At 39.2% G+C, this 22,859-nt stretch overlaps 3 protein-coding genes across 11 annotated transcripts in view; all 3 read right to left on the minus strand.

Moving 5' to 3' along the window:
- Positions 1-11,981, minus strand: part of tanc1b (tetratricopeptide repeat, ankyrin repeat and coiled-coil containing 1b) — a 102,424-nt gene extending 90,443 nt beyond the window's left edge. For both annotated transcript variants that reach the window (XM_069533238.1, XM_069533237.1), the window contains exon 1: positions 11,849-11,981. The gene's annotated coding sequence lies outside the window, so the exon portion shown is untranslated. The remainder of the gene's footprint in view (positions 1-11,848) is intronic.
- Positions 11,982-15,713: 3,732 nt separating this feature from the next.
- On the minus strand, positions 15,714-18,934 carry dap1b (death associated protein 1b). Its single transcript, XM_020089794.2, has 4 exons — positions 18,732-18,934; positions 17,139-17,235; positions 16,528-16,591; positions 15,714-16,366 (listed from the first exon to the last, which is right to left on the minus strand). Exons 1-4 carry the CDS (start codon positions 18,799-18,801, stop codon positions 16,250-16,252), a joined length of 348 nt encoding a protein of 115 aa, XP_019945353.1. The 5' UTR covers positions 18,802-18,934; the 3' UTR covers positions 15,714-16,249.
- Positions 18,935-20,190: 1,256 nt separating this feature from the next.
- The window catches only part of pkp4 (plakophilin 4), a 71,735-nt gene continuing 69,066 nt past the window's right edge, over positions 20,191-22,859 (minus strand). For all 8 annotated transcript variants that reach the window (XM_069532235.1, XM_069532237.1, XM_069532233.1 and 5 more), the window contains one exon: positions 20,191-21,265. In XM_069532235.1, the coding sequence (XP_069388336.1) occupies positions 21,020-21,265 (246 nt within the window). In that variant the 3' untranslated portion in view covers positions 20,191-21,019. The remainder of the gene's footprint in view (positions 21,266-22,859) is intronic.

Genomic DNA, 22,859 nt, shown 5'->3' on the forward strand with positions numbered 1-22,859 from the left:
ATTTGATGCTGTTGTGAACGTGTTTGTGCACAGAACCTCCTGCTGTGTATGTGTGAAAGGCAGACTGTGGACAAACTCCTTAGCCAGTTCTCCAGGTTTTTACCCACAGGTTAGTCTGAAAACCTCTTTAAGACATGCAGTCTTTCTTTACACAATACTAACCAAACGATACGACATGTGCCCTTGAAAACCTAACATAGCAATGGCAAAACAGTGTTCTGCTTAGCTGGCACCCGCCTGGAAGTTTTCCCACAGCACTCCCAATCCTGCAGGTCATCAGTGGAGGGGCACATGGAAAGAATGCTCTAATATTTAAACAGAAAAGGACAAGTTCTGCTATCTTGCTATGCAGGAAAACATTGTCGAATGCCCTGAATTCCACATGTAATTGATGCTATGTGGCTGAACTTGGGGTGTTTGCAATTGCTTTCCATGCTTGTTCCCAAACTAGTATGCATTTTGAATCCTTAGAGTTAAACGGTATAACATGAACTCAAGGTCTTTCCTGGATGTGCTTGTTTTCTTTGGGATTATTTATAGACTTATGTAGCTGGACAACAGTAAAACCATACTGAACTACACACAACACAAGCCAGAACAGTTAATTGTGGTTACCAACCCCGTGAACACAATATAGACTGCTTTAGTGCACCCTGCTATATTAATAGCAACAGAGCAATCTTTCCAATAAGGAGAAAAGAAAGCTTTCAACCAAATAAGGCTATGCCTTCTGCAAACAAAACACAGAGTCCTTGTACTGAGTCCTTAACCCCAGAGAGCTGGCTTTAAATATCTAGGTCGTACTGCTGCAGAGAGAGGCTATCGATCCGCCCCTTTTCATCCTTGATGAAGCAAAGCTTCAACTGAATCAATTATTGGAGGTGGAGGCATCAGGGGTAAATCACTGATGAGCTTCTGCATCTCACCTCAGCCTTGACTGCTCAAAGAAAACTTTTCATGGGGTTTTACTCCACAGAACCAAAATATAAATCAAGATTATCAGTGATGGTTTCAAGGTAGCATGAGGATTTGGGTTTCATTCTGAAAAAACACTCACATTCTCCAACCTTGCTCCGGTAAGGTTAAAATTTCAAATAATATATCTTAAACATCCTAAAATAATGTATTATTGTCATGTTTTTTTTAGTTTCAACTATTTCTCAAGTACAGGTACCTAAAAACAACAAAACAAGATATAATATCAGGCCATTCATAAGAATACCTATACAGCATACAGCAAAAATAGAAAATAAAACTGGCATAAGAAATATTCTCAAATGCAGTCCATATCTATCTATGGATTTCATCAAGTCGGGTGGAATGCCATTTTCTATAATTTACTCCTGTCGTTTTATAGAACATTCTACTGTATGACTGATGATGGGTTTCAATACATACAAGAACAAATCCGAACAAGAGAAAGTTTACTCCCTTTCACTCTGCTCTCTTTTGAAAATGTCTACTTCAGCACAAAACATTTTTCTTATTCACTTATTCACTCATTCTTGTTCATCTTTATAGATGACAATTCTTAGCGACTGATCCGGTTTCAACCCTCTCCATCATGTGAAGTAGGAGATAAGTTCTCATGACATCTTTCAGAATTGAACACTTAAGTCAGGGATATGGATACAGACCTCAGTTAAAATGTCAAGTTTAATACCTCGCAATATACAAGGTATTATTGTGTGAATTAACCAATTCATGGCAGTCATGACAGTGAGCACAGCAATTTAGAACAGCATGTTCTCACGGTATACCATTACAACTCTGATGTCATTGTCTAGTGATGCTAATGAGTCACAGTGAGGTGAGATATGTCAACAAAATTCCACAAATTAAAAAGCAGACACAACTAAATTTAGTACCATAATAAGCTGTTTTACTTTCTGATGACACCAAAAGATAACTAATAGACTACTAAACTAAGATTTATGCTAATGATATTAATATAACTAGCAATCTGAAACTGAATCATCACCCCAACCCTAAATCTTTGAATTTCCCTACGAGGATTAATAAAGTATTTCTGATTCTGATTCTGAGGTTGTATTTGCACAGAATGAAGCTTTGGGAGTGGTTCAAAACAGTCATGTCACATGACCATGGCTAAGTGACGCTTCAAAATGATCAAATACAGATGGATCATACAAATACGATAATTATTGTACATCCGTCAACACAGGTATAATGTTATAGGTTAGCATGAATACACTGATCATTAGCTATGAATGCAATAAGAATGTCATTGATTTTACAGGTGTTTGGTAAAGTATTGAGTAATAAAAATACAAAAATATTGATATGATATTGATGTGAATATGAACATGCATGTTTAACATAAAATATAAACATGAAAAAACGTCTTTTCTACTTTATTCCTGTAAAATAAAACTTATATACCGCACATATTGGCATACATAAACAGCAATATTGAAAGGCACATATTGTATCAGCTCTAGTATATTATGTGTCCTGTTGGTGTCTGGGTGCTGCTGGTTATGATAATAAATGGCCTGACAGCAGACTAAAGAGCACATGAGATGTAGTATGAAACAGACCTGTCTTTATCTATGTGGTGCAGCAGTATAGTATGATAAAACACAGTGCATTAGCCTTGTGGGAGCTGCTGTGTGGGAGCTGCCGGCCCATCTCCACAGCAACAATAAACATCACCCATGTTAACCCATAGGAAATGAAAACCGCCCTCTTGAAACTCCAAAAGCCAACATGACAAATTCCTTCCACCACCCCTCCCCCGTCACAGCCACCAGAGAGAGACAGACACACAGACACAGACACACAGACACACACAGACACACACACAGTGTATTACCGCTGAGAATGAGACACTACCTCTTCAACCATCATCTACAGTACAATACTTTTTACCAATCAGTCTGTTTATCCCCAGGAGTGGAATTAAACCCTGAACAATACTAGCCCATCCTGTCTAATCTAAGCAATACTAATCTCTAATCAATAATTAAAAACAATAAATAACATAAATTGTAAATGCTGTGCTACATAGTGTAATAGTGACATATTTCTCCCTGTATGATGCACAGGCATATTCATGCCAAATTAACAGACAACTATGACACTTGACCCCAAAAGCCAGAGTTTAAGTTGATATTATTATTGTACTTACTCTGATTTCTGGTGGGGGTGCAACAATGTTTTCTTCAGATGTGAGTCAAGTGGTAGAAGATTAATCAATCAAATCAAATCAGTCAGTCTCAAATAAATAAATAAATCATAGTAATGTACTACAGTCACTCCACTGTCAAGGTCCAAATATGATCGAGCTGCCACTTTCCTAAGATTACAAACACCAATTCTAATTTTACAGTCAAATTACTAAAATGGTACTGATCAATAGTTATATCTGCTTAAACACGAAGCAATGCTCAAAATACTACTGAGTAACTTCATTAAGACTATTATATTCATTTGAAACAGGCATAAAGACAATATGTTTTGATGTTGCCTGATTAATAGGTTGTTTTCATTGGAAATAGATTTCCTTTAAAAAACTGTTAATGAAATCAGTGTGAAATCAAGTGGGGATCCTACTTTAGCAAAGATACCACCGTCAACTTCAAATGCAGTGAAGCTTTAGCTGTGTATGAGATATAACTGTGACCTTTGTGAGAAAGTCTTGTCAGAGAGGAGTCATGGATTGCATGGTATGCAGCAAGTCAAGCACCAAGATTCCTCAGGCCTTCAAAGTCAGGTCCATCCCAACGCATTTTTCAGATATGCCTCAATCCATGACCCCTTAAAAGGGGCTTTTCAAAATAACATGAGAACAGTGAAAGTCACACAGTGGCTTAGAGGTTTTTGTTGGATGAAGTATATTCATATTGACCCTGAGAAACAGCAGACTGTTGTGCCCATGATACTGCCTCTTCTTTCATGTGAAGAGACCAACAGCTAAAAGTCATGAAAAGGCTTCAAAAGGCTTCAAAATACCCCAAAACAATAACAGTGCACTAACAGATTCACACAAAACTTGGTGAGGATATTAACTGGGAGGTTATCTCCATATGATCAACTTTAGGAGCTGATCGGTCAAAGGTCAAGGACAACAGAAATATGGCCCCAAAACACATTTGAGACAATGTAAAGCGTATATTGATCAGAAAATCATTCCTCATTATAACTTATGATTAATAACATCATGAAGAGATGTACAAAATGATGAAAGAATAATGATCATATGGTAGAATGACATCATAATGACATCACCATGAAGTCAAAAAATGACTTCATACAGTGCTATAACTTGTTCAACCAAAAACATTAAAGACACAACAAACAGGATGTTCAATTGAATTCATTTGTACTGTATTTGTGAAGTGATAAATCACAACATACATTATCTCATGGCACTTTACATAGTAAGGTGGAGACATTACAATATTCTAGAGAAACCCAAACGTTCCCACAATGAGTAAGCACTTGGCAACTATGGAGAGAAATACTCCCCTCTAGTCGACAGATTAACCAATCATCATCATCATCATGTGGTAGAAATGACATCATGATGACATCATAATGAAATCATAGCCCACTCTAATTCTTTAATTTTGTTTGGGGAAATAAAGCGCTATTAACAATGCTTCTTAACTTCTAGCCTTTTCAGACATTCATGCTGTATATCAGCTGTATGACCTTCACATGGGCTGGCTGATTCCTTGGAGCAGCTCAAACCACTCAGATCTAAAATGTACAATCTAGAGACGGTTTACTTTCTGAAAAGAGAAATTGGAACCCGGAGTGGTTGAAAGGGGCCTCAGGGTATCAACATGTATGTTTTCCGGGTCACCACTTCATTAATAGAGTTCAAATCCATGCAGGTGGGGGAGTAGAAAAGATTCTCACCTGCACAATACTGACGTGACATGTGGTTAATGGAGCTTCCTTGCTATACCACAGACATCTGAGAAGACAGCTATATGGAGACCGGAAACTGGATTGGTAGCACCAGTCGCCTCTGGCAGGTAAGCATTTTACATGCAGTGGCAGTTGGTGAGTTTGAGCAGCTTTGTCCTCTGTGAGGTAGCAGACAATAAAGAGGGCAGCCAGAATATCTTCACCTCTCTCTCAGGACGGCTGCAAAACAGCAATTTTCCAGCGTATGCGTTCATCTATTTCCTGCTGAAACACCCTGCCAGCTCTCTTCATCAACTGATTCTACATGAATGATCACTCTCGGATTTCCAAAGTGTTGTCATAGCAACCTGCAAATTCTCACCACGGGCTGACCTTCAAGCCCGTTCATTACCCAGTGCCTAACAGTAATCAGATATTTTAAAATATTCCTGTGAGCTCCATAATTATCTGTTCCTTTTGTTGTCTGTACGCGGAGTGCAGGAAACTGGTCCGGCCTGGACGGTGAGTTCAAGTGCTCCATAAACAATGGGAAGTTTGCTAACAAACCATTGAAGGAGGAAGTGGGGAGTCAGTACGGAGGACAGCACAGCCTTGGTGTCGGCCATTGTAAGCAAAGGTTGTTATTCACACTAGCATGAGTGGAAGGGAAAAAACAAAAGAACAGACATTTTTATGTAACGCGCCTACCGGTTTGACTCAAGTGCTTCCTGCTCTGGCCTCAACCTTTGAGCCTATGAGGAGCACGCCTTCATCTTATACAGAGGAAGGAGGAAATGTCTTGGAAAGCCAACAGCTGGCTTTGAACAGGAAAGTCAAAGTTTAACTTCTCAATATAATACTACAGCCAACTTTACAAAGAAGAACCTCTAGGTACGATGTTGCTATTGTGCTATGAAATGACAACAAACCAGTGTTTTGTCCACGTTAGCTGCCCAAATTCCTCATTATGTATTCAAAACTGATTATTAAAAAGGTTAAATAAAGGCTGTCAGTAGAGTTCCACTCCTTTAGGAAATCCTTGAATACCAATACCACAGCAGGCATTTTGATGTGTCACCGCAGGATTAGAACAGGTGTTACTGATAACAGCAACAATGGCTCTGTTCAGTTCAAGTGTCCCAATAAGAACCAAGAGCAGTGGATATGTGGCCATTTTGTGTTGTTGAGATCACAGATTTTAAACGTGCTGAAAGTAATTGAGACCTGTAATCCATCGTTAACAAACCAATGTTAAAAGCTGTTTAAAGTTCTGTATTTCTTTTTCTTGTTGTCCCAAAAACATACCAAACTGTCACCTCCAAACCGAGTTGCATTCCAAACTGATTTTTGTGTACGGCTACACCTCTACGGCACACTGAAGCTTTTCAGGTCTACAGTGGCCCAACACCTTACTACAACACTTTACACTGGCTTTTATTTTAATATGATACCTTTACAAACCATTAGTTTGTACTTCTTCTGCGAGGATATAAGTAATTCCAAGGTTAAATGTTTTTAACTAAATTATGTGAAAAGGAGCTCACTTAAATTTGACCTCTGTGATTATTTTTCTTTACCTTGTGGGAAATCATACCATCTCATCACATACACAGGCAGATTTAGTTCTAGCTTGGGGCAAAGCCAGCTGGCCTGTTATTGAGCAGGACTAGCTGCACGGCTCAGCGTGACATTAAAAACGGATAACAAGTCTGATCTATTCATTAGACTGCCATGGGAAAGGTGCTGTCATTTTGGAAAGACAGATTTCACCCTCTGTGGCCACTTGTCCTTGATCATCTCTAATGTGACTGATTAAATCCAGATGCAGGCCAACATGTTGGTTCAGTTGTGACATTGGTTAAACCTGTGTCTTCTTTATCCCAGCTGTTCTGCCCTTGAAGTGTCAAGGCATGTTTTAGAGGGGGATCAGTGCTCTGAATTTACAGTTATACCCCAGGCTCTGGAAAGAGACAAAACCTGAAACTAAAATGTTGGAATAGGAAGAGTTGTTGCACATCCTCTCCAGATAAATACTACCCTCCCTGCTTCACACAGATTCAAATTAAAAACTACACTTACATACTGTACAAGCTACACTGATATAGCTTTACAGATCAGTCTTTAATGTGGACTTGGAGGAGCTAACATAAGCTGTTTTCAGACACCAAGTCCAGACCCAATTTCTGGAGGCAGGAGGTAGCGCGTATTTACAACACATAAACACTCTCGAATCTTGTTGTCTTTCCAAGCTGACATCTTCTTCAGCATTCTCTACATGTACGAGATATTTATATTATTTAGTTTTTTCCACTTTTACGTCAGCTGCATGTCTCACACAGTCATTTTTCAATTCATTTAACTTAGCTTTTTCTTTTGCCAATGAGCTCTTTCTTTTCTGTTAGTTCAAACTCTATAATTACACACTCTTCAGAAATGATCAACCAGCCACATACTGAGTAACAACAGCCACCGCATCAGAGGTCATTAACTCTTGCTATCACTGCTGATTAAACCGTATCCCCCATTACTATCACTCTATTATTGATTTGCCATAACAATCAAAGTGTTATTTATTGGCCATCTGGAGTAAATATAAATAAAGCTGTATCATTGCTGCTTACACTTAATTCAACATTAGCTTCCCAGGACATCTGCTATTTGATTAAGGGTAGAACATTAACAAGTAGTGTTTAAAGTCTACAGGAAGTTTCTACAAACACAAGGAGAGATTTTCCTCACACTGAGATGTCAGTCAGAGGAGCATATACATGAATTAGCTTGTGACCAGGACAAATTACATTGTATTACTTGAATCCAACAACATGCCTAGTGTATCAGGGTTTAAGTAACTACACATTCTACCGGGCTTAATACCCAAAAGCACTTTGTTAAGATGTCCCCACAACTTGTCAATTTTGGAGTGAATATGTTTATTCTTCACCAATCTCTCTGAGGCTTTATCGAGTTATATAATTTCAGTATTAAACATTTAGTGTATAAAAAACAATTCATGTGTGAAGGAGCCAAGAAAGTTTGGGGGTGAGGGGCAACCACTGTTCATTCTTTAATGTGCAACTACCTTTGACAGATTGAGTTGTAGCGTAGACGAAAAAGTTGGCATGTCTGACTCAAAGACTAGCAAAGAAAAAAATGAGTTTAATTCATTGTTGTGGCCGGAATACATCAAGCTGGGTGCACTCAGTTCCAGTGTAGACTTTAAAGATTCACACACTTTGACATACTTTCCCACAAAGTCTACGAGGATTCAGGGCTGTCCCACTGTGAAGTCGTAAAGTGCTTGAGGGCTTTCGCGCTATAGGAAGAACACTCTGTGTGACGAGGCCTTAAAATGATGAGTATATCAACACCCTCCACCTCACTTGAATGGGAAAGTGGTCTCAGTCTTTACAACCCCACAGTATTTATCAGAATCCCAATAAAAGTTTCAACTAAATTAATATTTAGTCATATTGTTATGGCTAAAAATAATGGATTTCACACTTTGGTATGTCGGAGGCGCTTTGCACCGCTGAATTGCTCTCCGGGGCGTTTGAAAAAGGCTTGACAAAAATGTAAATCAGTAACAGCTGTTACTAAGAAGCACTGCCAAACACACACACACATACACACACACACGATCTAGAGACACACATGCAAGCATGAGTGCACATACACACATGCACAGACCTTGGAAACATATACCTATGCTTGTTTACATGGACTTTTAACTCTCACTACAGAAAACACTGTACTTTTGCTATGATCAATTATTGGTGGGTGATTCAGAGGAAGGCCTCTTACAAGGGCCAACACAATCAGTGAAATACAAAGGCAACTCAATATGCACGCCTGTCATTTTACAATGTTTGAATAGGTGACCTAAGGGTAAATAGGGCCGATAAATTGTGAGGCAAGCAAGTTGATACATGATTTGTCATGAGCATTTAAGAAACTTGAGCAAATTCAATTACACAACCCAACTTTGCCAGTAGCACTGAACCCAGATAATGTGTGTGACCCTAATAGAGAACTAATGAGAGCTGACAGTGAATGATATCAAGCCATTTTAGAGCTGCATGACTCACATATGATGTTCAGAACATGCATCTCCACTTAGAGGGATAATAATTTCATAATACTTTGAATTTGCTCTGATAGGCACGTTGGGTTTTTGCAACATCAAGTGCCTTATTGAAGTGTTTCTCTCCAGGTATGACAGTCAGTAAGGGGTGTAACGATTCTGTAATGTGATGAAAACATTAACAATATTGTATATTATATATATATTTACTGTATATAGAAACAATCTTTAAACCTAAAATATAAACACAAATGCACATCTTTTCAGCATTGTTTATTCAGCACATATTAACCTGTGAATTTGAAAGGCACCAAACAGGTATTTGTGCAAATTAAGCACCAGGACTGATAAAGATCATCATGATGCTGCTTATATTTGTGGTATAAGGTTTGGTTATATGGCATCAACATATTGTTACATTCAGGATCCATTCAAAAATCTTAATCTTAATTACAGTGAAGGTGCTGAACCCAACTGCCTTTCCTATTGGAACCCTGTGCTACTACAGTGAGTGGCCCCTTTCAAAAGGTGCACAATAATGATGATCATCATCAACAACAGCTCAGTATGTGCTGTCTGTCAGGTCACTGGCTCTAATAACTTTCCCTCCTCAGCCATAACAATGTGACTCCAATGCCAGCATCTGTTACTGGCCAACTGGCTGGGGACCATGGGAACTAGGCTCTGAAGAGACTGGGAGGTAAACTCTTGTGGCATTTTCAATAAGATGAGTGCTCTGCTGAACAAATGCCTCATAACGCTGCAGTTGGTAGACAATTGGGGTTGCTCTAGCCTTTGCATGGAGGCATACAAATCCATAATTTGCGTAAAATTGCCTGAAATGATGTTGGAAAGTTAACACTGAATGTCTCCAGGCGAACAGGCTGTCTGCATGATTATCAGCAGCTAAGCCTGTTGCACCTGTTGAGTTTAAAATGGAAAAATCAACACTGTGGCATATACTGTACATTGGAATTGCTATTGACGGCAGATTGAGACACATAAATCGACATAGGAAATAGCGAATGTTGTGGCAGGTTCTATCAAGATAGAAGAGATTGCGAGGTTATGAAGACTTCATAACACTTGCTGAGAGTGTACATTGAATCAATGACTTCATGTGCTGACAGTGATCAAAGGTGCATCGTGGTATTTAGAGGCTGCTTCTCAAGGGGAAAAAAATCAGAGCTGGTTTTTTTCAAAGCACCTGGCTGAGTTACAAAAGGATTCCTCCACTGCAAATATACTGAAAACCGGAGAGTCACACACAACCAGCAGAGTTCAAACTTCAATGAGTCAATCCTATGTGGGAGGACTAGATTACAGTCCTCTAGCCCGAAGGCTACCACTTCATCTGGGCTGGGTTTGCTGCTTTGAAAACCACCGCCTCCAATCACAAAATACAGACTAACATTAGCATCAAACAAGACCACACAGCTCCAAGAAAAGTAATGAACTGCACGTGCATCCAAGCGAATGGGATCATACTCCGCAATAAGCATGACATACCAGTAAAGGGTCTGCAAGAAAGTTTGTTCTTCTTCAGGCAAGTTAGGAAATACAGTAACAAACAATATGGGATATTCTGCTGTGGTATTCTGTGAACTGACTATTTGATTATGATCGCCATACATGTATCTATCATTCTATGGATTCTTTTCAATGTATCAATCAATCAATACTTGTGTATAAAATCTAAAATTGCAAAAAAAATAAATGAATATTGCAACCCTCCAATGTCACATTGTTATTTCTTTTAGGTGTACATGAGTGAAGGTTGTGGTTTTAAACTCTTCTTTAGAGTGATGGCTTCCATACTCCTGTGTCATTCAATCACCTGATACTTAAAATAATTGTATTGTCAATATCTAAATTAGCACAAACTTCTTTACAGGGACACTTTTGTAGTAGTTCTGGTGGCTGGACTTCCATTTCACTGCAGTGAACTTATTCTTGACTCATTATGACTCATCTTTTATTATTCTTATGCTCTTGTGTTTGACTGTTTTCTGTTGGTTGGATGACAAACTTTTCCTCAGGATCACTAAAGTATCTATCTATCTGTCTATCTGTCTGTCTGTCTGTGTACTATACTTCCCTACTGTGCACAATATTGAAATATTACACTGTTTGCCTCTGATGACATTTACATTCGATAAATATTGAGATTTTTTTAATTTTCCAGTCGAAGTCTTTTTGACTTTAGGACTGTCAATCAAATTTTAGGACGTCAACTTTTTGTGACCAACATTTCCTGACAAATAATTTTAATAATCAATAATGATTTTGAAGTGATCATGAGTTGAGCCCATTTTAGAGGAAAACACCGATCAACACATGTAGTAAAGTTAATCTCCTCTCAATGAATCCAAATCGACTAATGAACCGACTAATCCATCGACTAATCGTTTAAGCGCGTTTAAGTATCACCATGTATCACCATGGCGACGGTGAAGTAAAGTCAGGTGTTGCAGGATAACAGTGAAACTTCTTCCTCGGTGGTTTTCACAGTGACTCGTGGTGAGTCCCGTTAAGTCCGGTTCACACCAAACTAACCCAGCATCACTACCTGAGCTAACCAGGCAGCTAGCGAGGTGAACGCTTAGCCTAGCGCAGCAGAGCAGCCACAGCGTTAAAGCAGCACAAGTACTGTCCGCACAGGAAGTTCAGCGGCTGAGAGGAGAAAAGTTTCTCCGCTGACAGACAGAGGTGCTCCGGGGCTGCGGGGCTGGATGTGACGGCAGCTTTCAGCGACATGTCCCGACATTCCTCCCCAAGAAGCAACTCACCCACTGCCGCTAAAACAAACTCGCTGTCACCGCTTCTCCACCGGTTAACCGACTTCACTTCGCCCACCTCACCCCGTGAGTGTGCCTGTGAAAGTCTTACCTGATAAATGTCATGGATATTGAAGTGCGAAAAAGTATAAAAGTTTTCCCGGTCCTCCGGCGTAAGGTCTCCACACGGACTCCAGTTCCCCCAGTGGATCCGCCAAAGGTGGGCAGGCTCCGGGCCGCTGGGCTCCTCCTCCTCCTCCTCCCAGCATGAGGTCATGTGTGAGGGATGCAGAGAACCAGAGACAATCAATCTATCTATTTATACATCTATACCTTAAATATACATCTATATATCTATTTATACATTTATACATCTATATATACATCTATACTTTTAAATATACATCTATATATCTATTTATACATCTATACTTTTAAATATACATCTATATATCTATTTATACATCTATACTTTTATATATACATCTATATATCTATTTATACATGTATACATCTATATATACATCTATATATATTTATACATCTATATATACATCTATATATCTATCTATATATTTATACATCTATCTATATATCTATACATCAATATACACCTCTATATCTATCTATATATTTCTACTTCTATCTATACATTTATACTTCTATCTATACCTCTATCTATACATATATACATCTATCTATACATATATACATCTATAGATCTATACATCTATCTTTTGATTGATTTGTGTTTCATTTATCTTATTATTTATCTACCTTTATCAACTAATGTAAAGCACAAGATACCCAGATTTTATTTCTACTTATGTACATCTTTTATTTCATTTTAGTCTTATTTGATCTATATTGCAGATTTATTTCTACTTATGCTCATCTTTTACTTTCGTCTTTTTGTTTTATTTGATTTATTTTGATTACGCTGCATTTTTTGCTTAGCCCTTACTCTTACTATGTTTATACCTGCTTTTTCATCGCTTTCTCAGGAGCTCTGTGACTTTTGAATTTCCCTCCGGGGATTAATAAAATATTTCTGATTCTGATTCTGATGTATTTACAAGGTACAAGGCACAATCCCTCCCCTGGTGCTCATAGTATTTTTTTTTTAAATATTTAATTTTGTTTCCTATTTTTATATTTTCTATATGAATACTTGCACAAATACACCACAGCACATTCCTTGTATGTGTGTAATGTAGTTTGAAAGCCGTCTCCACACCAAGAACACGTGAGGATAACTGAACTGTTCAGAAGTTGTCAGAGTTACATCTACTCAATCTGAACAAAAACTTAAAAAACCTCTGTTCCAGATTTAGATTAACACGAGTCCTCTGTCTATTACACACGTCTGCACTATTGATAGATCAGCACTTGAGACTGATCATGACGGTTCATTCATTCATTTATTTGACCCACACTTTGCTTATTTAGGCCTATTTTCAAACTGTTTCTCATTCAAGCTGGTTTTGGACTGTAACAACAAATCAAGCAATTTGAAGTTTGGGGGCATTTTTCTCACTGTTTTCTGTCATTTTCTATTAACATATGTTGAATTATATATTGATTGATATGTATTGATTGACTTGTATTTCATATTAAAGTATCATTCATGTTATAAAATGAGTTCTACACTGAAGGCGTCTGAGTTGTTTGCTGCTGTGCAGAGACACAAAGCTGCTCATAAAATCTGATGCATTAAAAACTCAAAGCGTATAAAAAGTAACATGGCACCACCTGGACTGCCGACAACAGTTGCTCTGCTTTAACGTCTCATATTTGTCTCATACTGTTGATATTTTGCTGCTAATATGTCTGTTTTTATGTAGAAGGCTCGTAATCAAGTATTTTCACTTTGTGAGAGTTTTTATTTAAGTAAATAATCTGAACACTTTCTCCGCAACTGCCTGATTTACATACTCCTGTAACTCTGCTTGTTCTAAAGAGCTTATTGATGCAAACTAAAGGTTGTCCAACTGTTAACAATATTTGCAGTTTCACTCACTAATGGACATTAGAAGAAGATGACGGGTCGAAAGCTTTTATGCAAATGTTAGTGTTGAATAATTTGATTTAGGTTTGTGTAAGTGGCCGTTAAAAGCAAGAGGTACCTGTATACCTTTCTATTTATACTGCTGAATCTGGGTGTGCTGTCGACTTCTAAACCTCTGCATCTTATAATACATATACAGCCTACAGCTTAATTTAAATGTTATTTCTAGGGAAGGGCTAAAATATCATCATCGGTCATTTAAAACAACATCTGGTAAATGTATAATTATGCAAAACCTTCAAACTTGCAAATGAATGCTTATGTGAATGTATTATTCCATTAAAATAAATTGCAAGGCTTGTTGGAGAGCAGAATTCACCCTGGTCTGACTATAGTGAAGCACACGATACATGTTATACTATGGCGCCCTCATGTGGTGATAATATTATATGCAGCTCATGTGCAAAACCAGTCTCACTTAAGTAATGTTGAACAGAATAATATTATAAAACAATTGGTTATTAAAAAATAAAGTTATTTTTCTCAATGAAATTCAGTTTTGTTGAACGTGTAAGCTGCAACGTGAGGGGATAATCATCATTGTGTGTGTGGTGAGGACAAACCACATCTTCCGAGTCGTCCCCCTCCTCAGTGTGTTTTCTCAGCAGTGTGGTGTGGGCGTCCAGGGGTCAGCGAGGCTCCTCAGATGGGGGGAGGGGGGGTTGGGCAGAAAAACTGGCAGTGAAGATCAGCCATGTCTGCAAGTCACAAGAAGACCACCAACTGCTCGGCTCCTCAAACAGAGCCAGAGAGGTCTGTGAACTTCACACACAGATGGTGTCAGAGTCTTGTGCGGACAGCATGAGCATCACAGAGAATCTGAGGTCGACACATTGTGTTTACAAGGAGATCAGTCGTGTACTTTCTCTGGCAGACGCACAAGTGGCAGATATTGTTTGGGGGCTTTTTGGTGCAAACAGAAAGAGTCTCTCACACACACACATAGTTGAATGTTCAGGGGCTCTTAAGGGCTTGGTTATAAAATAGTTATTGATTTTTTACTCTAACACTTCCTGTGATGTCAGTTTGTGCATTGTTGTAGCTGTTAATACTACAATGGTAGGTACAGGGGATCAGTTTAATGAATATACTTTTACAAAATATATCATCACTAATGAGATTTAAAGTTTGGCAGTGAAATTACTCTGGAATTTAATTTGAGGAAAAACCTGTGTTCAAATAAGTTGTTTTCATATGCTTTTTAATTTGGTACTGATGAAATCAATACATGTTTTCATTAATGACAATTAAATAAAATAAAATACACTGAATGAACACTGGCTTGTGATGAAACCTTTTGAAAAACACTATAGTTTTAACTTTATCTCCTGTAGGGAAACATCCTGAGGTTATATTTAAACATGTCTCTTGCTGCCGAGTCGCGTTTATTCCTCTGCACAAACATGACAAGAGAACTAGAATGTAAAAGCTGTAATGTGAGCTGACTGAGGAATGTCAAGTGGAAACAAGTAGAATGTTTATGATCCAGTTTGTTTTCCATCTCCGTTCTTCCACCACCTTGTTAACGATGCACCACAGGCCTGGTTTCATAAGCCTGCGTTTATAGATGATACCATTGAAGTGATAATATCCAAAGAACAACTTGAAGTTCTCTCTTCTGAGCTGATTTGAACCACAACACGTGCTGCAGTCTCATGTGTTGTTGAGTGTTTCTATGAGCACAAGCTGAAACTTGATTCTTTTTTTCCTAACAGTTTACGTATTTTGACGAGTCACTGTGTGTGTGCACCCAGAGCAAAGATCTGAAGACGTCTTTCAATTAAAATCTATCACCAGAAACACACACAGTCTGCAACTGTTGAAGCACAACAATGGACAACAAGTCATTGCAGACTTGTTATGATGATGATGATGATGATGATGCACAGGCAGATGTATAAAACTGAAGTAGTAATGAAGGTTTTTTATTAATATTGTGTTTACAACTTTGACTTATAAAAGTACATCAAGAACCGTTTATAAATGGCTAAATGCTGCCACCTAGGGACTGTTGCTGCTTACTGCAAAGGAAAACTAAAGAAATTAAGTACAAGTCTGCTATATAGTTCTATCATGCATATTTTTTTTTTTTTTTTTTTTCCCAATCTAATAAGTGCCAAGCAATACATTGTTTTTAAACTGTCCCAAAAACCCTCACTTACAACCCCCTCTCAACATACTGGTGCCAAACTGCCATCGTTCATCCCATCAGCTGGAAAATACAACTACAACATGGGATTATAATATTCTCACAATCGTGCAGCCTGAAAAAAAAGGCAGCTTCACTTTTCTACAGAGTAAATACAGAGCGTGAAGAAAGCTCTGTTTCCATCAACACATCACAAACAACCTGTCAGAACCCCTCGTGTGTCTAACACCTCGTGTTTGTCTTTCACAGTTGACTTCACGCGGCTCCCCCCGGGCGCAGTCGGAAACACGCGCTGTTCAAAACTTCCTCGGCTGCTGAATGAAAAAGGTGCGGGGCGAGTGGGGCTTCTCCACCGCAGGGCGCACCTTGCTGTGCCTCACGCTCACCGGCGTCTCGGGGAAGTCATGGCTCAGCTGTAAAAAGACGTCAGGCGAAAGTTTTATGATGCGCGGCGGGTCAGAGGTCACCGAGGTGCTGCAACTGATCCGGTTTGACTCAGAGCAGCTTCACTCAACATGCAAAGTACGAGTGGCTTTAAAGAAAAAAAAAAAAAAAGGGTAATGTTTGTGTTTACCTTGTCCAGAGTTCCAGCCAGGAGTATGCCAACTTGCTGCATCCTGTTGGCGGTGGCAACGGACCTGCGGCAAAATGTAAAATAGAAGTTTAGCTTAACTTTAAAGCAAATCTCAGTAATCTACAAAGATGCTGCTGGACGTGCTAACATCTTAAAGTTTGAAGCAACATTTATAACAGCATCCTTAGAAATTAAAGTAACACTGTGCAACTTTTACTGAGCAACCCAGCCTCTGCAAACAAAGTCTATCAATGTGCTGACTGTAGTCCTGCTAATTGAGCTGTAACACAACGGATCACTGGATATTACCCACGATCCCCGGCTTCCTGAACCAAAAGAGCTGCTGCTGTAACAAACTAAACCCTGTTAAGAATCCTTTGTAAGTGTTTTTATAAGCTGCGACTATCAGTCACAGGAGATCGTACCTGCTCACCAAAGTAACATAGAGCAAGAACCGACGATCGAGGTGAGAATGAAGGGCACTTCCTTCTCCTTATTTCAAGTCTGTGTATAAATAAACTAAATATGAAGCTGCTACTTTAAGGTCAAAAAAGTTACAGTGTTGCTTCAACAGCTTTATTAGACGTTGTGCATGCAGACTGCAGACCTACCTGATTTTGTCAGACCTCTTGGTCTCCTTCTCTTGAGTCCCATGGGTGGTTCCCTCATCCAGGCTTTTCTTGGCCACTCGTTTACCTCCAGCCTTCACTGTTGACCCAGAAAGAAAAAAAGGTTAAATATGTTAGCTGGAGGGGGGAAAAAAAGGAACAGCTTGTATGCACACGTCCTTTGCAGATGTATGAGATTAGTGTGTCTTCAGTAGGCACTGGATCCTGACCCATCTCAGCAACAAGATAAGAATAAACAGATAATTGGTTTGAGAAACTCTGTGAATCAACTCATGGCTGTTTCCAGTGTTACCATCTACATTAACAAGAATATTGAGCTCATTCTGAATCGGATATGATTTTCCTCAGGTTTATATGAGTTGCTGGGGGAATATTTTATTCACACTGACATTTACATGTTACAGAACATGAACTGATTATGACTCACAAACACATTAGCACTTTGTAACATGGTTTCGAAAAGTGCTATACAAATGAAATTTATCATTATTATTAGGGGGAAGTTAATCAGAAAATGCTGCAGACATGGCAAATAATTTTCTCTGGTTACTAGAAGTTTCCCTGGAAATGTGATATTAATCTTGTCGCAGTGGGAGAATCTGATGACGGCTGTGTTTTCTCCCCTCTGATGAACTTCATCTTTTACACCTGCGTGTTTCCCACTGTGATCTGTAAAAATGTCAGCCATGAAAAAAACCCCACACAGATGGTTAAGTTATGGCAACAGGGTCTTGAGTCTGAGACGAGCTCTAACACCGGGTCCCAGTCTGCGGGGGTCAGGGATCAATCTGAAGGGTTTAGAGATTAAAGGGAGAAAAACAATCTGTTGCACAAAATCTTCTACAACTGTCACACTTTCCTCATGAAACTCAGTGGTCTTAGTTTTATTTTAAGACAATAAGGTCTGTCACTCCAATCAGGGCTGGACAAAACAATCAATCCAACTTTCATTAAGTAATAGCAAACATAATGGTTGAATGCATTGTGTAATCACATATAATTGATCATCTACCTCAGATTTATAAAAAACGATTTTATTTTATGTGTTTAAAACCACAACCTTCACTTAAAAACCTTTCAAAAGCAAAATAAATCATGTGACATGATAATTATTGACAGATGTGAACAAAGAGTCCTAAACCAAATTATTTCAAAATATTTAATCATATTTTTAAAGTCCAGTCTCCAAACCCAGGTACTTTTGTTATCATGCACCAATCCTTCAATAACATGTAGAGACAGAAGGATCTGATTTGTGATGAGCACGTTCTGCGTTGAGGGAGCCTGCAGGAAACACTGTGTTCTTTTCGCTGCTCTCACACTGAGGCCTGCGAATCTGAGCATGTGGGGGAGATCCGTGCAAACGCTGATCGGAGCCGATGGACGCAATTAACACGATCAAAGCAATCAAAGCGAATCTGCTCGTGTCTTCCGGAGAAAGACAGAAGAGCGAAGAAGAAGGTGAAGAAGAGGGAGCGATGTTTGGTGAGGAGCAGGAGGAGGAGCTCAGTGAAAAACAACAGACACGCACACAAGCACATGAAAAGGAGTTTGTGGGTGAGAGGAGCGCTTCACCTGCAGGAGGGTGGCCAGCCTTCAGCACAGGAGCCTCCTTCGCTCCGGGTTTGGACAGATGCTGCACCATGTTGAAAAGTTTCCGTGGAGAAGCAGGAGAAAAGCAACAAACTCTTTTTCTGCACGACGCCTCCTCCGTTGTTTTTATGCTCCCACGCGGATGACGCGACGCGAGGATACAGGAAGTGTGGAGGCAGAGACACGCCCACTTTGAGTGTTCCCACCCATGCTTTTTTACTCGAAGTGAAAACAACATGTCGTCATCAGCGTGTGTGTTCGGGTGCTTCATGTGTTCAAGGCTTCTCCTTAATATCGAACCATCTTATTGTGAAAATCATGGTTCAACCACTAAATGATGGTAGAGTTTATTCCAGATTTAAATTCTGAAGTGCGAAATGGATCCAGGCAGGTTTTTAAACCCTGATAGAGACAGTACACTGTGAACAAATCAACATAAAGTCTATTGATGGGTTACTGGATCCCTGGATATTACCCATGATCCCCACCTTCCTGAACAAAACTACACTAAACCCTGTAAAGAATTACTCCCTGATAGAGACAAATCCACGTAAGTACACAGGCAGGCTAAGCCCCGATGCTAGGTGAAACTGATTTAAAATACAACAGGCCCACAACAGGCAGATATTTTGGTTTATCATAGAAGAAAAAGAAGAGGCTGATATTACCAGTGGGCCAGCATGCACATTGTGATTCAGGGTAATTTTTGACATTTTTGTTAATTTCTCAGAGAATTATATGTGATGACAAAAATCTGGCATGTTTAAGGAGGTCGGTATGAGAGAGTGAGCTATATGGTGCAGATCCAAATGAAAATCTGGATGTAGTGGATTTCAAATATTTTCTCTAGTCTTTTTCCAGCTGTTGTGTGGAAACAAATGGGATGAGAAACCTGGAACTATCTCTAATGAGCAGCTGAGATCAAGTGTCCTTTGGCAAGACACTTGACCCCAAATTGCCTCTGACACCTGCGCTGCACTATGGACGTGCACGTGAATAGCAACACTGTACTGTAAAGTGCTTTGAGTGGTCATGAGGAGAAAAGCTTTACGTAAATACAAACCATTGAGTATTTGGTGATGGGTGGGAGCTTAGGTCTGGAAAGAACTCAGTACATTTTTGTGCAGATGCAGATTAAGGAGCAGATCCAGTAATTTTTATATTGTTTTACGACAAACAAATTATTCAGGCTATAAATCAGACCACTTCCCTTTCTTCTTTTATGTTTCCATGATTGTTGGGCCTTGGGCAGAGGCGTGCACTTCACTGAGCACACGTCGAGTTTAATCTGTGTCCTCTTCTCTCCACCTGTAAAAAACAGGTCAAACTGCTCAAGAGAAGAGTTTGATTTCATGTTCGCTTGAATAGAAACTGGCAGTGAACAGACTGTGTGAAATGTGGTCGGACTGTACCTGTGAAAACAATACAATTACACAAAGCGTTTAAAAAACAAAACTGACCTTTTATTATTTTAACACGTTTGTGCTATGATGCCGTCTTTGTCCACATACTTCTTCATATATTTATATCTCTATAGATTTAACATGGCACAAGTTTCTCCTTTTTAACCAGTGCTGATGAGTTTAGAACAGGTGACATGTTTTGTGTGTGTGTTTTTTTTTCTGTATTTACAATACGATGAAAGAAATGTACAAGACTCCATGGCATTACACAACTTCAACATTAGGTACAGATACAACTTGATCCCTCTGTACAATCTAACATCATTAGGGTACAATGTTTTTTAAGTTCATCTTTTGTTTTGTTTTTTTACAGATATGAGTTCATGATCCATTTTGGCTTCAGCACATACATATTCCCCATCTCGACCCTGTCCGCAGACCCTTGCTCACATGACTCACACCTTTCACCATGCTATCACAGCTAAGAGTTTCATAAAGGAAATAAAACTAACATCTAGACAGAGCAGGACGCACGTCTCGTCACGGTAGTGTCCAGGTTCGTCCCTCAACAGACCCCCAGCATGATTCCATCTTTCTCTACTTAAAAAAACAAAACATTCCTTGATATCCTTCTTTGGCACACGTTCCATCATTCCATCATTCCATCTGCCATCGCTCGGTTGAACTCCCTCACCCAATACACACACATTCACTTTAAAACAAACACACTTATAAAGCCAAGTTCATGGAAAAAAAGTTCATCGGTTGTTTTGTGCACCACTGGCTCTTTGCCTTTCTTGCTCACGCCCCCGAAAACTTCGGGGAAAGACGAGGTGCTTGATCGTAACCACAGGAGCGTCCGCAGGCCTATACCCAGGAGTCGGGCGAGCCGGGGTACTGCTCTGCCCTGTACGAAGGCCGCCGTGTGCTAGCGTAAAAGTCCACGTAATTGGTGGTGGATTTCAGTCCGTGAGGCTGCGTGCTGTAGTCGACGGCGGGCGGGTAGGTGATGACCTCCTCCAGGTACGGCTCGTCGTAGCCATGGGGATGCTGCAGGTACATTCTGTACGTGTCGTAATTCCTCCTGCCTGGCTCTTCTGGAAAATACATAGGCTGCAAGGAAAAAAAGAGAAGGTAAACAATAATGATCCAAAAGTAGCAGGGGCAAGTAAGTAACTATATTTACTCAAGTACTATACTTAACTCATTTATACTTCACTATTATGTCGACATTACAAAATGACTCAGGACATAAATGAACACTTTGCATCGTGTTACAAATGTTTAGTGTGAATAAAATGCTTGATGACAACTGCAGCTTCATGTTAATCGTGTTAAATGTTCCACCCTGATCCATATTTTTCTATATTTCTTATATTTCCTTACAGTTAACTATTATTATCCTTACACCTAAGCTTTGCATGTTACTTATTATTTCTTACTGATGCCTATTTTTGACTCTTGCTGCTGTAATTTTGAGACTCATAAAGGATTATCTTATCTTTTCTTGAATTTTTTCCCCCGAGAAATGTTTTGGACATTAATCCTCTATTTGATCGGAGAGAATTAGCGTAAGGGGGGGGGGGTCTCATACTCGCACACAAGTTTGAGACCACTAACACAACAGGTACAAACCCAGAAGATAAATAAAACTTGTCTTTGTCTGATATAAATGGGGTAATGGCTGCCTTCACACGTTAGCAAATCCAAATGTGATGTGATGAAGGACACTCCCCCATCTCCTTCCTCACTGTGCCCGTTCTCTGAACACGTTATCTGGCACGAATGGACGTGTCCCGCGGTGACAGATGCCTGAGATGCACGCAGACTACCCCAATCCCAGCAGTCACATCCACTCTGGCTCAGACAATAGCTGACGTGCAGGGTTGTTCCCAGCATCGCCATTTATCTGTAGCCGAATACGTGTCAGTCCCTTTGTGTTAGTGGAGTGGTTTGGAAGAGCTGGTCGTCCTCGCCAGCTTTATACAGCACGATGGAAGGATCGCAAACAAACTTGTATCTATTATAACTATCGAGTCCCTGCTTCCCAAATTAGTTTCTGTTTTATTTGACTGAAAATGTAATTATTGGATTTTGGATTGTTTGTCAAACAAATACTCTACACTCATCTTTGTGTGTGAACGTTTGTGACATTTCTTTTTCTCTGTTTCTGGTATTTTATCAAATAAATAATAATAATAAAATCAACCATTAGCATTAGCTGCTTTCTTATAACCCTTCTCCCATTGTTTTGATACATTTCACTTATGTGGACTATTTATTACCCTATTCTACATAAAGCTCGAATTAACATTTATGTTTTTGCCAAAATGTGCTGATCTGAAAACTTATGATGCAGAAAAGATGTGGATTTAATTCTAAATTCAAGTTCTATGTATTTGCATCTTCTTTTTCTTTATAGTTACTGATAAATTATAAAAAGTTTTACTCCCCAATATCAGCATTTGCATGGGCCCGTCAGAATTGGTCGTGCTCTAAAGCTTCATGTTCTGAATGTGTGTAATTAAGGTGATGTCATTATGTTTTACGTTCTCACTACCGTACAACATCATTTATCAGTTAGTAGCACTGTTTGCATGAGAATTCTGGTCTCACATAGATAAGAGTTCATTTCCACCTGAGTGGCTACTTGAGCAGGTTGAATAAGAGCAGAAATACTAGCAGCAGATAAGAATTCAGATCATTA

This window comes from Paralichthys olivaceus, chromosome 10 (assembly GCF_024713975.1).
Source record: "Paralichthys olivaceus isolate ysfri-2021 chromosome 10, ASM2471397v2, whole genome shotgun sequence".
Classification (NCBI taxonomy): Eukaryota; Metazoa; Chordata; class Actinopteri; order Pleuronectiformes; family Paralichthyidae; genus Paralichthys; species Paralichthys olivaceus.

What these genes read in the sequence shown, in the direction of transcription:
- dap1b (XM_020089794.2), bottom strand. Translation starts at nt 18,801, where the DNA reads ATGGTGCAGCATCTGTCCAAACCCGGAGCGAAGGAGGCTCCTGTGCTG. An exon ending in AAGAGGTCTGACAAAATCAG is followed by an intron (nt 16,592 to 17,138) that starts GTAGGTCTGCAG and finishes ATTTTGCCGCAG; the next exon opens with GTCCGTTGCCACCGCCAACA. An exon ending in TGGCTGGAACTCTGGACAAG is followed by an intron (nt 16,367 to 16,527) that starts GTAAACACAAAC and finishes GTCTTTTTACAG; the next exon opens with CTGAGCCATGACTTCCCCGA.